The 15,451-nt window shown below is 40.8% G+C and overlaps 1 protein-coding gene across 1 annotated transcript in view; it reads right to left on the bottom strand.

Moving 5' to 3' along the window:
* Positions 1 to 15,451, bottom strand: part of ANO6 (anoctamin 6) — a 110,342-nt gene that overhangs the window by 27,818 nt on the left and 67,073 nt on the right. The window contains exons 3-4 of the mRNA XM_030469505.1: positions 14,980 to 15,056; positions 6,347 to 6,475 (exon numbers count right to left, since the gene is read on the bottom strand). Coding sequence (XP_030325365.1) covers positions 6,347 to 6,475; positions 14,980 to 15,056 — 206 coding nt within the window. The remainder of the gene's footprint in view (positions 1 to 6,346; positions 6,476 to 14,979; positions 15,057 to 15,451) is intronic.

Here is a 15,451-nt window from a genome sequence, read left to right as displayed (position 1 = left end):
TTGCAGTAACATTTTTCATTGCATTTTTCATAATTTCAGAGGCAATAGTGCTCTCCAGTCTCCTTCAAAGCTAAAGGTTCAGCTTGGCTTCTTAGTAAACTATGGAATGATTTCCTCTGCAATTTGTGTTAGATCATACCTCAGTCCCCTTACCAGATCATTTATTTATTTAGTGCACAACACAGGAGCTGTTTGCTACTCTACTATGAACTCTTCTGCCTTTTCATCCTACCTCTTTGCTTCTGGCAGATTCTCATGTTCGTTGTAAGGTGAATAACACCAAGTCATTAAAATATTTCAACTGGAGTTCTGCATCTTTTTTTAACAAATAAAAAAGACAGATGGCTAAATATCTGTTCAGTTTCTTCCTAAAGAGCACAAAGATGGATGCAGGGCAATTTTCATTTGTAGGAGTCGAATAATTATTTTTTTTAAATTTTCTTAATCTTACCATTCAGACTGGTTTAATAATTTATTATGGCAAGGAGTTCCCCAAATTAATTTTGCCCTCAAAATCTTAGAGGAATGTTGACAATATTAAGGGTTCTAATAATGCATTAATGCAAGTAGTGAGAAACAAAGCCCCTGGGAACCTTCACTAATTAGGGGCTTTGCAATTTTATATAAATGATTGAATTATGCATATGATGATCTATAGAGGAGTTAGACTTTTACCCAAAGGAATCTATAGTGGTTTTGCATTGGCTGGGGAATACAGCAAAAAGATATGATAGCTTATTAGGCTGGAAGGTGGACACAGTCCAAAGTTTATTTTAGCATCTGCCATCTTGTTCAGCTACCTGCAAGGCTAAGCTGTAATAATAATAATGTAACCATGGTAATCCTGCTGATCTAAACCTAACACAGGTTTTGAGGACTGAATAGCCAATGGACTAGGACACTACAGGATGCATAATCACATTCAATCTCAAGAAAGCAAAAGCATGGGGTATATGCATGCCAAGTATTACAGGCATGTAGAATGGTTAGTTCTTGGGAGCTGCTTTTTCACCATAATACTTTCAATGTCTGGTGACTGCAGAGCTGAGAGGACTGACAAGGCTGTGGGTCTGGAAACTGGTAGCAGACCACTAGCAGGCTTTTTCCCCTGTGTTTTGTAAATGGTCAGGAGCACTCACTTTGATGACAGTGACAGAAGAATTCCAACTGCTATCTTTGTTTAGTTTCTTTTGTGTAAAAAGTCCTCCATAACAATATCCATAGGGCTTCAGGGAAAAAATCCTAACAAGGAAGGAGTGCTTGAATAGCCACCTCTGCCTTAGCTGACAGGCAACAGATAAATCACAGTCAATAAGAGAAAAAGCATGGGGCCCAAAGCCTCCCACATAGAAATCAGCTAAAGGGAGTAGTGAGGATCACTGTATCAATATTAGCTGCCAACTCTCACATTTTCTTTGATGGTATTTGGAAGATTTTCTGAAAGTCCCAGCTGTCAGCATCAGGAAATTAATTGATTGAGAAGCTCTGCTTCTGTAAGCTTCTTTCTTTTATGTTTGAAGATAATAATAAAAATGTGAAGCAGAATGTGATATAAAGGCTGACACACAGAAAATGAAACCCCAAGAACTCCAAACACGTATTTTCTGAGATCCCCACTGATTCTGAGCCAGACTTGTGATTTTCTGAAACCTGATTCATGACCACACAGAACTGGCAATGCTGCAATCTAGCCCTGCTCTCCAGAGTGGCTTCTAGTCACCCTGGTTGGAAAGACCCATTTCTGGTCCTATGAGTATAAAGAGGAACTTCAGACTAACACCCTCCTTCCTTCTGTCATCCTTTCTTACATCCATTAGGCCAAGAAGTAAAATTTGGGTTTGGGTTTGACTCAAGAAGAGAGATTTTACTTCACTGAGTTCCTGCTTCAAACCCAACAGGAACCAGGGCAGGTGTGGTGGCTCTGCTCATGGGATCAAAGGTCCCTTTCATCTTTCTTATCAGACTTCTTGGGTAGGTTGGCTGGGCTCACCACCTGCCATCCTCTGCTGCCTCTCATCACCACATGAAATGTCATTGAGGTGCTCTGCTCTGTCACCACAGGGGTGACACATGATAAACAAAAGGAAAAGTACAACTAGTTTTTTAAGTTATCCAACCTTTTTGTTTGTCAGTTATCTAAACTAAACAAGTCTAGAGGCAGGAACTATTCCTTGTTTGAAGACAAACTTCTCCAGCCCTGCTGAAGTTCTCAATAAGATTTAGAAAAACATGTTGTGTGTAATATTCTCTGTGAATTATAGTTTTCAATTAATTCGAAAAAAAAGCAACAAACGTCAAACCTGTCTATCATGTCTGGAAGTGCAGGCTTTGCCCACATTACTACTTAAAATACTGTCAATCTTTCTGTTTATTTCAGTTGGGGGTTCTGGATGAACTAGAATGACATTCTGCATCGATCTATTTTTAATTTGTCTTTCTGGCACTCACCCTTTTACTTTCAAGAATGAGCTCCTTGAGGACCCCAATAGATAAAACTGGCATTTTGGAGCATTTCTGGGAAGACTGGTGATATTTAATTTCTACTCTGATGGTAACGTATCCTGACAAATAGGGTACATAAACTGTAGGTTTAAAAAGCATGCATTGGGTAGGAATTTCTATTGTTTGCAAGATCTAGTTTCTGGAATCTGCTCCTGACAGTTTGATTTTTGCTATTGCTGGAATAATTAATTATACACCAACTTAAAAAGGTTTGGAATTTGAAATGAGTTTCATATATGAACCTTTTTTTTTGCTAGCTTCTGGATCTGGAAACTATGTTAGAAATTTTCATGAGGGTATCTTTTCAATAGTTTCGCTTCTTTAAACCTAATTTCAGAAAAATATGAAAATGAGAACACAACACCCCTGTGCATCTTCTAGTGCTTCAGAATCCCATATTTTTGTTCCTTCTATCCAAATCACCCCCATCTTTCTAGTTAAGTTACTTCCTTCACTCTTCTGACATGGCTTCCCAAGAATAATGCTAATATAAAGAAATGCCGGGCCATTTTCTCAGTTATACTCATGCAATTCTTTTGAAAAAGGACATTCATAAGGACATTCAAATCAAATATAATAATGGTCCCAGGACCCAATTCTTCTCTTGTTGCAGAAGAGTAGATGTATCTGTACCCTGTTTCTCTGAATCCAGTAAATTGGTTACTTAGGCTGAGGTCAGATTTTGAAATCCTTCCCACCAAATTCAATGTTTGGGGACTCCTCTGCTCCTAGCATCAGACAAAACCACCCAGTGCAGCACCCAAAAGCTTTAAATATAGATCTACAGATGCTCACTAGCAAGCTAAAATCTGCTGACTTCCATGTCACCAAGTCAGGTGGGGAACAGTGCGTGCCAGACAGATTTTGTCCCAGTGACTGCACCCCTGGTCCCTACATTTCACATGTCTGTAATGTTGCACATGGCCAGTGGAGACCTTGCTGCTGAGCAAAGTGAGGGGAGGATTTCACTCTATGAGAAGAGAATTCACTGGGTCTGCTGTTCTCTAATAAGCTGGAGTTTCCTGATCCTGTGAGCAATACACCTCTGCATAATAGCTCTATAAAACTGTCAGGAGAGTCAAAGAAAGAGTAGTGTGAACAAAGAACCTACTCAGGCTTAAAGCACCTTGAATTACACAAGATACTGCTTATAAAATTTGGCATTTTCAGTTAATCATTGATCAGAGACACACAGTGACACAATCAGTATTTGAAGCTGACAGTAAATGGCAGTACTCCTCATTTTGGTCTCTTGTACGTCATCACAAGGGTAGAAGTCATTTGGCCCAGAAACTTTAAACAAATAAAAAAGTGTCAGTAAAGACAAGCTATCAGCTAGGTTTTATTCCAACAGTGATGAACCTTATGTATCTTGGGCAACATCATCTCCACAGCTTTCTGTGGTAGGCCAAAATGCTAATTCCCTTCCTGGAATTCCAAGGATGCAAAATGGTCCCAAAAGTGTAATTTTCTTTTCCATTTTAGACATCAGGTACACGTTTTGTTTCTTTTTTTTCAGATACTCTATTGACTTTTATTTCTTTTTTACTTCCCAGTTTCTCTTCTTTCACTCTTACTATCAATGTGAGGCAGGCCCAAGGCAGTGTGCTGCATCCTGCTCAAGAGGAGCAACCAGAAGAAAAATGTTAACAGTGCTGACAGTGTCTGTGCAGGGAACAAATACCTGCAGCACATAAAGCTTCTTCCACTTGCATAGCAAGTGATCTTATGTGGGATGAAGAATCTCTGTGCCTTCGAGGTGACTAAAGTGCTTGTGTGCTTGGAGCTGACCTGCAAGCTGTCCCATCCTAGAAAAAGTTAGGAGGCTTATAACTATTCACATTTTAAAAGCCTGTTCCTCCAGTAACAGCTAAAGGAAATCAATTTCTAAATTCATGATGCCTGGAGGTGACGTATTAGAGGGAGGGAGCCAGCACTTCTGTGCTGCATCACAGGAATTGTGTTATGAGCAGGTGACTCATTTCAGCCTCCGTGATAGACTCACTGAACAAATTCCTCTCTCCACTTCCTCTTCATCCCCCACTTTTCACTGCCCTCTGGTAATTCACCCTGTGTGTAACATTTCCTGTGTTTCATGATCAGCTTTGCATTTTCCCATAAGTTCTCCAGGTCATTGTAATCACACTTGTAACCTTAGTTCTCGTCCCTGGAAGGCCTCTGTGACTGTCACTTCTTCATCCTTGTCTCTTTCGGTGCTTTCTACTGCTCTTTCAGCACCATACACATTCCCAGTATCACAATTCTTTCCTACCTCTTCCACAGGACCCCTATGGCTTTATATTCTCCCTGTCCATGGAATCTTGACTCTGAGACCTGCTACCACCACTGTTTTCAGCTTCCTTCTGACACATCCACACTACCCCAGTTGTCTGTCTCAGTCTCCTGGCTGTACTTCTGTCCACAGAGCTTTTATTGGCCATTTCACTGCCAGGCCACACGGTTCCTTCTTGTTCAGCTCACTGTCCACCAAGGCCATGAGGCTCTTTTCCACAAAGCTGCTCCTCAGGCACTCAGTCTTTACATTACCTGATCATCAGTCTAATGTACTCTTGTTCCCACATTTGTTGTGTGTAGGCTGCTGCTTCTTTCTCAGCATGCCAAAGATTCAGGGTGGCTGCAGATCTCTGTAGGACTTTGAAAGCAAACTTTTTTTTTTTGCAAGCATCTGGCTCATTACCCACAATCTCCTGGTCTAATTATTCATGGTTTTGTTCTGATTAACGTTCTAATATTAATGCTGTGTCAAACATACCACTTCATTGCTCCCATTTTATTTCCATCACTGTTTGAGACATACACTCATTATATTTTTAAGTACATCTGGGCAACGGATATAATATATTACAAACATAAATGTAAAATGCTAATTGATAAAAACAATTGTTTCCAAAGGAGGAGCTTTTTTTCCTAATTACTTCTTTTAACTATTTTTTTGTTGCTCATCCTGTGATCACGTGTCTAACGCAACATCCCCCCACTGTAGCACTCTGTGAAACCCTACTGATGCCAAAGGGACTACAGTCCCAGGGACAGATATTTCTGAGGTAGTTCCTAACTAAAACAGCTCAGTAGAATGGCTGAGCTTGTTTTTGTGGCCTTGGATGCCGTAATGAATGTAGTCCATTGATAGAACTACTGACATAATTAAAAAATAACAGTTAAAGATTATCTATTATTGTCATTCATAGTTGCTAAAGAGCATCAAACAGTCACTGGCTTGAGTCAGAAGCTTTTGCAAGGTCCCCTAGGACCAGGCTGCTGAAGTGTTAAAGGAAGGAGTGGTATAGGGAGAGATTTTGGTGGCAAAGTGATGTATCATTATTTCCCATGAACAACTTAGGTTCATTGTGCAGCATGTCAGCAGCTATATTCATAACTGTGATCTGGAGCATCTGGTCAGCTGCCTCCTTCTACAGGTTCTCTGAATACCTGTATTTTAATACTAAAGCCCAAATATCAATCCCTGTAGATACAGAAAACTGCCCTACTCTGTAGATCTCAGATCCACTTCTAACTGGGAATCTGATGCCACCGTTTTTCTGATCACACCTCCTGAAGGGTTACCTCCTGGGAGGATGTTCTGAAGTCACCTAGCACATACTGACAGATATGATGTGCAGTGCTCTGCCCATTTACACAGCAGTTTGATGGCTTGAGCTCAGTCTGGGTTCCTGCTCAGTCTGATGAGCTTCAGTGTCCCAGCTCCCAAGGGGGCTTCCAGGGCAGAGCAATGCAATTGCCATTCTGGGTGAGAGTACTATCCTTTCTGCCCACTGCTCTAACAGCCAAAAAATGATTTAGATTTATACTGAAAACAACCTACCTTTTGCTTCTTACGGTCACTCCTCTTATGAGTAATTTTTTTGTTTTCATCTTCATACACCAAAACAAAGTCAATTCTTCGCTGTCCATCACTGAAGAACAAGGAGTCAGGCTTATCATCAAAATCAGCCTGGAAGGCAAGGTAGGGTAGGTTAATATGAAGAAATTTACTTGTTGGCTTCTTACTTGCTTCTGTTACATGGCATTTCAGTGTACAGAGAAACTAGACACATAGCAGATTCATGTAACATGAAGACCAAAGTGACAGCAAAAGTGTAGAACAGAGGAAAAAAATGTCTGGGAAGTCTCTGCATGACAAAAGAACACCAGAACTTTGACCTATTTTTGTTCTTTAAAAACAGCATTATTAGCTTTTGGCAAGAGGAGGAGCATTGGGATGCAGTACCTTTTCTGAGTAACACATCTGTCAAGCAGTTTGTATGCCATCATCGATACACTATTAGATAGACTGTGTACACGATATGTCAATGCCTGATGTGAGTCTCAGAATTAGTGTGGTCCCATCTATATCCTTATCTGCCAGAAGTTTAAGCAACTCTGAAATTATAAAAAAAACCCCAAACACAGAAAAAAATCCCACAACCCAAAAAAAAAAAAAAAAAAAAAAAGTAACTTGCTGCATGCCAATACTCAAACCCAACATTACCCACTGACTAAAGACATGGCCAGGCTGGAGATGTACTATAAAATTGGACACATCCTATGTGGCTTTATTTCTTTTTTATTCTCAACATCTCAGCAAGCAAACCCCATTGTTGTATGCCACACATCCATCATGTTACAATATATGCCAAAATCAAAAGCATTAATATATCCATAAGTCATTATCTAGTCCCCAGAGGAAAGCAGGATAGATTGTCATACACACTAATAACATCTTAATGTGTTATTTCATGTGTGAAACAATACAGAGACACTGATGATGGGGGAATCTGAATGCTTGTTATTGTAGTTTCCTTGAGTACTCTGTGGGCATCACAAGTAACAACCCCTCCTTTCAGGTAATATGTAGCTGTAGTGTGATCAGAACTATCATGCTATGAGCAGCAAACTCTCAAGTACTTATTCAAATCCATCCACAGTGTTACTGAAGTCAGAGATACTGAAGTCAGTAAATATCAAATGACTGAAAGGGGACTCAGCATGACAGTAGATGAGATCTCAAAGCTGGCAAGACTCCCATACAAAACCTCCAAGAGTCTTGTCTTCCAGATGCCTGAGCAGGCAGGGAGACCCCAGGGCAGGATCAGGCCAGGCAAAACCACCCAGAATAATCTCTTGAATATGCTGTGTCTTTGGAGTAATGGAAAAGGTTCTTGGATGTCCTGTCACTGAAATTTCCCTGTCAGTGCACATCAGTCTTCATGAGGGATGCCAGGCTCTTTTGGGAGCTCTGGGATGTCTGGTCTGCCACAAAACTCAAGGAAATGTGGTTATGGTGTCAGAATGGCTGTTCTTCAACTATGACAAAACCAACAAGATTTCCAGTCTTCAGTCAGGTGCACCCCAGCTCCAGAGAGCATACAGTGTGTTAGGAACCACATTTGTCAGTGTTTCCAAAACAAAAAGGAGTTTTATTCCAAGCCTCTTCCTGTGGGCTATTTTGTTACTGTTTATTGTCTGAGTAAAAAACAGTCGACCAAAATGTGTCTCCCCATAATTATATCAAAATTTCCCTATTTTAAATAAACTCAAGGGAGTTTAAACTCACCATTTCTTTTACGTTGTATGCACAAAGGCTGGAACCTGCTGCAGAGGGGTTTTGTTAATTTGGTTGCTTCAAAGAGTCTGAGCAGATTGTTGGTTAAAACAGCTTTCTTTGAATCTCAACTATGCTGCATAACTTGTGACAAACACACATGCATATATACATATAGATACACACACACATATAATACATATACACATACACACATATATATATGCTGACAACCAACCAATGTACAGCTCATATTGTACTTCTGTTTCACATCCTGACCTAGGATTCAGAAACTACATAGGCACTCACCAATCAACATAAAACTGCACCCTGTGAATAAAGTTTTAGGAAAAAAAATACTTTAAACTTTCAGATGACAACACCAGACCACAGTGACACTGAGTATCTGTCACCCATGTGGTTTTCTAAATTCCTGAGTGTTAAAGCTACCATAGACCCATCAAGCAATCAGAGGGGACCCCGGCAAGTTTTTCTCCCACTGTGGATTAGCCATGGGTGTAAAATGCAGTCCTGCTGCAACCATTCCAAGTCTCCTCTAAAAGATAACCATGATGATTTCATGTTGCCTAGATTCCCATTGGGAAAACTATCAACAAAAATAGCCAACAACAGCCCCTGTTGGGAGACAGCTTGGGGGCAGCAGCAGCAGCAGCAGCAGCAGCAGCAGGAAGGATGCAGGGAGGTGAAGGTGCCCAGGCACCCAGCCCAGCCCCCAGCATTCCCTCTCTCTTGGGACCCCAGAAGGCTCTGGCTCAGCCTAAAATTGCTCAGTGTTGCAATGCTGGAAACCCAGAGCCCAAACCTTGTGATAATGAATAACAAGGGGAAGAGTCACTGCAGCACAAACCAGAAAGTTTTTAAATTGGGCTTCTTCGTCCTTTGAATCTTAGAAACAGCATTATAATAACTTCTGTTTAAAGAGACAGAGTTGTGAAATTCACCTGAAAGCACAGAAGTAGTAATAGATTTGAGTTTTTTCTCAACAGCTTTAAGCTCTTTTTCCTTATATCACCTATTCACAGGATAGCAAAGAAAGAAATGGCAGATAGCATCAACATCAGATCAAGTTTTGAGCTTACAAGTTTTTATTATGGTTTGTGACTGCATAACTTCACTGTTTAAATATTTTTCCTTTAAATGTTGTCTCCTCTAGGTTTATAAAACCAGTACTTAGTAATAATGGGCTTAACTGGATTGTCAATAACCATATGCAAAGACTGCCTGTTAATCAGTATTCTGACTCATGAACTTACATATATGATTTCATTCACATGAGTATATATATGTTACCATATCCATAAAACTTTCTTTCTCTCTCTCTCTCTCTACATACACATATATTATACTATGCATATATATAATGGAATATAACTGAAAGAATAATCAACCATGGACTGCATGGATCCAGGAAGTTCATTCTTATGAAGCTAACTTCTTTAATATAATCTCTATTGCTTTTAATCACTAGGGCAATGTTCAATTCACCTATCCACAGTCACTTTATACATCAATAAAATAATAATAAAAAATTTACTCATTAGACCTGAAGACTTAAGAGATCAAGACCTACACAAATCACTTGTAATGTAACATTAAATGTTGCTCAATTAAAAGTAAGAAGTAAAATGAAAAAGCGAAGGTAATAGTTAAGGTTTCAACAGCCACATTAACTGAGAAGTGTGATGTATCTTGTAATCCCTACTGGATAGTTGGTAATGAAAAATCCTGTATTATTCAACATAATTACCAGGGGGGGGAAAAAAAGAGACTGAAAACCAAAAGGAAGTGCTGTACTATGAAGTTAATAATTTTTCTGAGACAATGTTTGTTCTTTTTAAACTTATGTAGTATTATTTGACAGTATTGTCAAATATCTCCATCCAAATGCACACAAGCTTTTAGGCATAGACACTTAAGTTAATGGGGCTGAAATTCCAATACATATGATTTTTCTTAAGTATCAGTAGCAAACTAGAACCCAAAATAATGAACAGGCCCATTGGTACCTCTTTGTTCTGGCAGAAACAAACATGGGGTTTATTTACTGCACTGTGTAATTTTCTTAGCCTCAGCATAATCACATTTTAAGTACTGGCTGAGGCAATCAGTTGTGCACTCTAATGCTGTAATAATACCCTCGTGGTCAGCAGGTTAATATTGATTACACCATTAATAAATAAATAAATAAAATACATTTAGCTGTAAAATACTAATTATACTTAGCACATATTCCACAGTGCTTCTGGACTCCAAGTGCTGTACAATCACTGAGAGATGAGGAACTATTAGCTGCTCTATTAGCAGAAGGAATCTGAAGGATTTAGGCTATGGCTAAAGTTTTCTGTACCACACAGAATACACTTATATGGGCTGTCCTAGAGGCAGCACAGCCATGTTCATGTGGGTGTACCTCTGCTTTCATGTTTAGCACAGGAGCAAGTAAGCATCACCCTGAGGAATGAGGCTGGAGATGGCCTGGGGTAACAAAAAGCCCAGAAATGCATAAACTGCAGCCACCACCTCCTCAGTATCAGATGAGTTGTTCTGCAGAGCCACTGCTTGGGTCCTCATTGCCCAGGGATGTACACAGAGGTGGTGGGGTCCTGCCAGACCTGGGAAGTGCTGCATGGATGCAGACACACTAAAGGTCTCCTGCCAGCCCTGAGCATCCCTCTGCCATCACAGCTGCCACTCACACACCTCCCCTTAATCCTCCACGATTCTGGCCTCCTGTGGCCACCTTGGCAAATGAAGAAGGAGCTCCCTTCTTTCTCTGCTAACCCACTACAAGCAGGTGTTGGTTAGCAGCCTCCAGGGCAGGACTTGGAGAAGGGAAGGCAGGAGATGAAGAGCTTTCCCCATCACACAAGAGGCTAAAGGCTGAGGTAACTGGATTGGCTCTCAATAACACCCTGGGACTGACCCTCAGTCCCCTGCCTCAGAGCTTCCTCCTCTCAGGGGACAGACTGCTGTGTGCTCCTCCTCAGCTACAGCCAGCTCTGTCAGTACCTAAGCAGAGTTGCCTTGTCTCACTTTTGAGATGTTTTGAGACATGGCTACCTGTGACATCTGCAGCAGAAGATGACAGGAGACCACTGGCATGGGAAGCTCCCTTCAGCAACAGTGATTCTCCATGCCAGGGGAGAGAAAACAGTGACGTGAAAAAGAAACCTCTCTTCACTTTTCCAGGCTTCATCGTATTGTTAAACATTCAGTGAGGGCACTGGTGGGAAGGGCAGCATGGAGACAAGCATGAAGAAAAGTATGTGCACAGGACTTGTAGCTATTTGTTTACTACACCCTGAACAAACAGTATTGCAAGTTGATTTTTTTTTTTAATTTTTTTTTTTTTTTTTAAATAACAAGACATTCTGCAGGAATGAATTATCTAAGTGGAAGGATAAAGTAAGAGGTTTTTTTCTGGCTACATGAGCCTTTAGTGTGACTGTCAATAACATCAAATATAATCATTACTGGAGGGATAAGAAAACTTGTCTGTGACCTCATATTATTTTCAGATATGCTTCAAAGCAGCTTCCTACAGCATGCCAGGGAATAAATCATTACAGGGAAAGCAGAGCAGAGCCTGTGTAACATCACCTCAGCTGACAGGCACCTGCAAAAAATCCTCCAGCTGGAACACAGTGACAACTTTGTGGGAGACCCAGAGGTTACACTTCAGTTGTGGGTTTTATATAGGTGAAAATTTCAGAATGCCTCTTCCTAGGGCAAGAGTTATTTCTCTCTAGAGGCCTCAGGAAATCAAATCAAGTCAATAAAAAGGCAATAAATTATATTACCATATATTATATGGAACATAATTACTTGTAAGGTGTTTTGAGATCATCTGGAGAAAATGTTACAGAAATATGAAGTTGTTCTTACTGTTACAGCTATGTAACAAGATATTTTATTACTTTATCTTCTAAGTGACCAACAGAAATAACTTTCTGACACAACTATCTGACACAAGGGCCAACACAAGCCCTTTTACTTCTGAAAGAGATAAGACCTTCAGGAAGATACGAGATATAAGTAAGATCTAACATATTTGCATATCATACACTAATGCTGCTATGTCTCCATAGGGCCATAAAAGTGTTGTGCCTTTAACATTTTCCCTTGTGACTCATATTTGCTGAACACAACAGAGGACTCTTTTAGTTCTGTTTTTAGCAACAAGATTATCAGTAAGTACTTTATCAGGCTTTTTTATTTGTTTTTTCACTTCCTCAAAATGCAAAGAAATTTTTGGTATGAAATAAGCTGAGACTGAAGACAAAGCATTAAAATGAGGAGGTCAGGGGGGGCATCATTACAGTCACACATTTCTGCCAGCAGGAAGTGGTTGGTACTTGGCCAGGCATGGGGATGCCTTGTCCCCTGAGCTAAGTTTGGACCAGACACCCACTTGACTTCCTGTCTGAGCATCACGTTGCTGCTGCCAGCAGAAGGAATTCCACTCACTCCTGATCAGAGAGAAACCACATGTCCCTACTTTTAAAGAGAGGTGATCACGGTATTCTGCTGAAAACCTGCTTTTCAGTACCTCCCTTCCTTCTCTGGATGCAGGGAAATTCACTTTCAGACTTCCCTGAAGCCTTCTCCCTGCAGAAATTGTATTTGAGGGGCAGCAGTAACAGACAATGTAAAGAAATTACCCCTCCTCTGCAAGTGTTGGCTCTGAAAAAATATCTTCCTGTGATATCCAAATTCAAGCTACCTATCTATAAAGCAGATAAGACTGTGAGATGAAACCTGTGAAAGCCAGGAAATGCTTGACTTAAATTTGCCTATGCAGTTTTGTCTTCCTTGTACATGTTGTTTATAATGCATTACTTAATTGCACAACCATGTGTCATAATTCTACCTCGTTTACAGTAGTTAGGGAATACTCCTTAACATCTCTTTAATTTAATGTTATTTTTGTTACACCTCATATAAACAGCCAGACACCTAAACCAGGGATTTCCCTCTGACTGTGCCTATGGTACTCTCCTCATAGAATCTCAATATTCTACAAATATTGAGAAATTTAATTTCATAAGATGCCCCAGGAGAGAAAGTAATGATGATCACATCGGGCACCTAGAGGTCAATGCCAAACCCTGTTGACTGCCTCCTAAACTTGGAGATTCATCTTGAGACAGCAGGATAGTGACAGCTTTTCAGAGAGCTCAGCAATTCTTTCTATTCAAAGAACAATGTAGTGTAACAAGGCAACCAGGTGCCACTAATTGCCAGGGAGTGAGCATGAGCTTGTGTCAAGCCCACCTGTGCCTAATTAGGGTGGGCCCCCACTGTGCATGAGCAGGACCAGGGGGCCAATAAAACTCTAAGGTGAGGCTCTGGTGGCGCAGCTGGCTAAGACCCAGTACTGCAATGCCGAGGCCCTGGGTTCGAGACTCCTCAGAGCCTCACCCTGAGGGCGATGAGCGCTAGTGGCGCAATGAAGGTAATACAGTGCTCCAAGAGCGACTGACCTCTCTGCAAAGTGTGCTCAGGACTGAGCTGAGCCTGTGCTTCAGGACTCACCTTTTATTGGCCCCCTGGTCCTGCTCATGCGCAGTGGGGGCCCACCCTAATTGGGCACAGGTGGGCTTGACACAAGCTCATGCTCACTCCCTGGCAATTAGTGGCACCTGGTTGCCTTGTTATACTACAGAGCAATACACTCATTTTCAAACCCACATGTGACTGCTTCGAACTAATGCAGGCAGGGCCACAGATGCTCCCTTTGACACTCAGGAAATATCAAAAGCTGGATGCGACTTTGTGAGTCTTGCACAGAAACCCAAATCCAACTATCAAGGACTCACTCAGTTTCTCTGGTCATAACAACCTTTTGTTCCTCCCCTGACATATCCTGCCACATTTGCACCTTGCTGAAGTACAACAAACAACATCCTCACAGAATTTGGGCTTTTTGGATACTATTGTCCTGCTCCTGTGCTGGATGAGTCCGGAATCTTGTGGCAAACTGAGCATGTGAACCTCTAATCAGAGACAGCACCATAAGAAGACCAGCAATGTTTTTATCAGCCAGTAGCTTACTCAGTTTGGGCTACTCCAGGACAACTTGCAAAATAAGTCAAATTTCCAGACAACTTCCAGCTGCAAAACCTGATCAAAATTTAGACAAAAGGTGCAGTGCTTCCCTTCTGGTCAACTGTTTAAGGTTCCTGTTAGGTTTCAATTTCTAGTTACAATTAGCACTCATCCATCTCATAGAGAGGCTCAGTGGATCTCAGTTTTGTCTTTTGCCCCTCTATCCCCTCTGAAACCACCCAGTGGCCAACAAGGAGGACCTGAAGAAAAGATGCTGGTAAAACTGAGCTGAAATTACAACTGGTGGTAAACACATGTAGCCAAAAACAAAATTTGATTTTCCCAGGTGATTAGCAGTAGAAATAAAAAAAAATTCTACCAAGGTTGCCCAGAGCGGACTGTTCTAACCACAAGGTATTTGACATTCTGGCTGGTTTGATGCTATTTCACTTCATTTAAATACATTAAAAACAATTTGCACCGGCCCACAAGGAGAGTCTAAGAAGGGTTATTATAACACCCTCGTCAGGGCACTCAGCTGGGAAACTGAAGCTGTTGGTTCCACCTCACACTCCCAAAAATGTTTTAATATTTTTCCAAATACCAAATGAGCTTGAAACAAAGAACACCCTGAAGCAAAATGCTGGGGCAGGGAAAGTGAGCGTATCCAGATTCAGGTACCTTTAGGAAAACAGAGGTATAGCAGCTCAGATTCAGTCACACAGATGAACTGCAGATGCTGCAAATGCAAAGAAATTCCAGTCTCCAGGAACAGCTACTGACTGCTGCACATCTGTACTAGAAAAGATGAGATGCAGTCATAGTTAAAGCAAAGAAGTACCCACCCATTCAGGAGTATGAAGGTTTTGCTGATCCAGCACAGCTCCATATGTGGGAACAATTACCTGGTTCAGTTCCAAGACTAAAAATAAACAAACAAACAAACAAAAAGTTTAGCCTTTTGTGTGGTACATAACTTTAAAGAAATTAATGGCTTGTGGAGAAGCCACTTTATTGAACTTATTTAGTGTTTCAGAAACAGTTATAATCAGCAGGTGGTAAGAGAGCAAAACATAAATTTCACCAGGATGACAAGGAAATGTTAGGACAGAATCCTGATCAACCTACAGGAATGCAAAGCATCCCTTTGCTAGTATGTGTTACTTAGAGTTTCAAAAACTATCCACAATCTAATAGTAGTTACATTTCTCTTTCAGTGATATCAGAGGGTGTCAGACCTGGCTTTACCTGAACAAATAACCCTAGCCCATGCTGACAGTACTTGCCAGGTAATAACTAATAAAAGTGTCAGGGAAT

The sequence above is a fragment of the Calypte anna genome, chromosome 1 (genome assembly GCF_003957555.1).
Source record: "Calypte anna isolate BGI_N300 chromosome 1, bCalAnn1_v1.p, whole genome shotgun sequence".
Lineage (NCBI taxonomy): Eukaryota > Metazoa > Chordata > Aves > Apodiformes > Trochilidae > Calypte > Calypte anna.
Note: the sequence above shows the minus strand (reverse complement) of the source record. Positions and strands in the feature narration are given on the sequence as shown.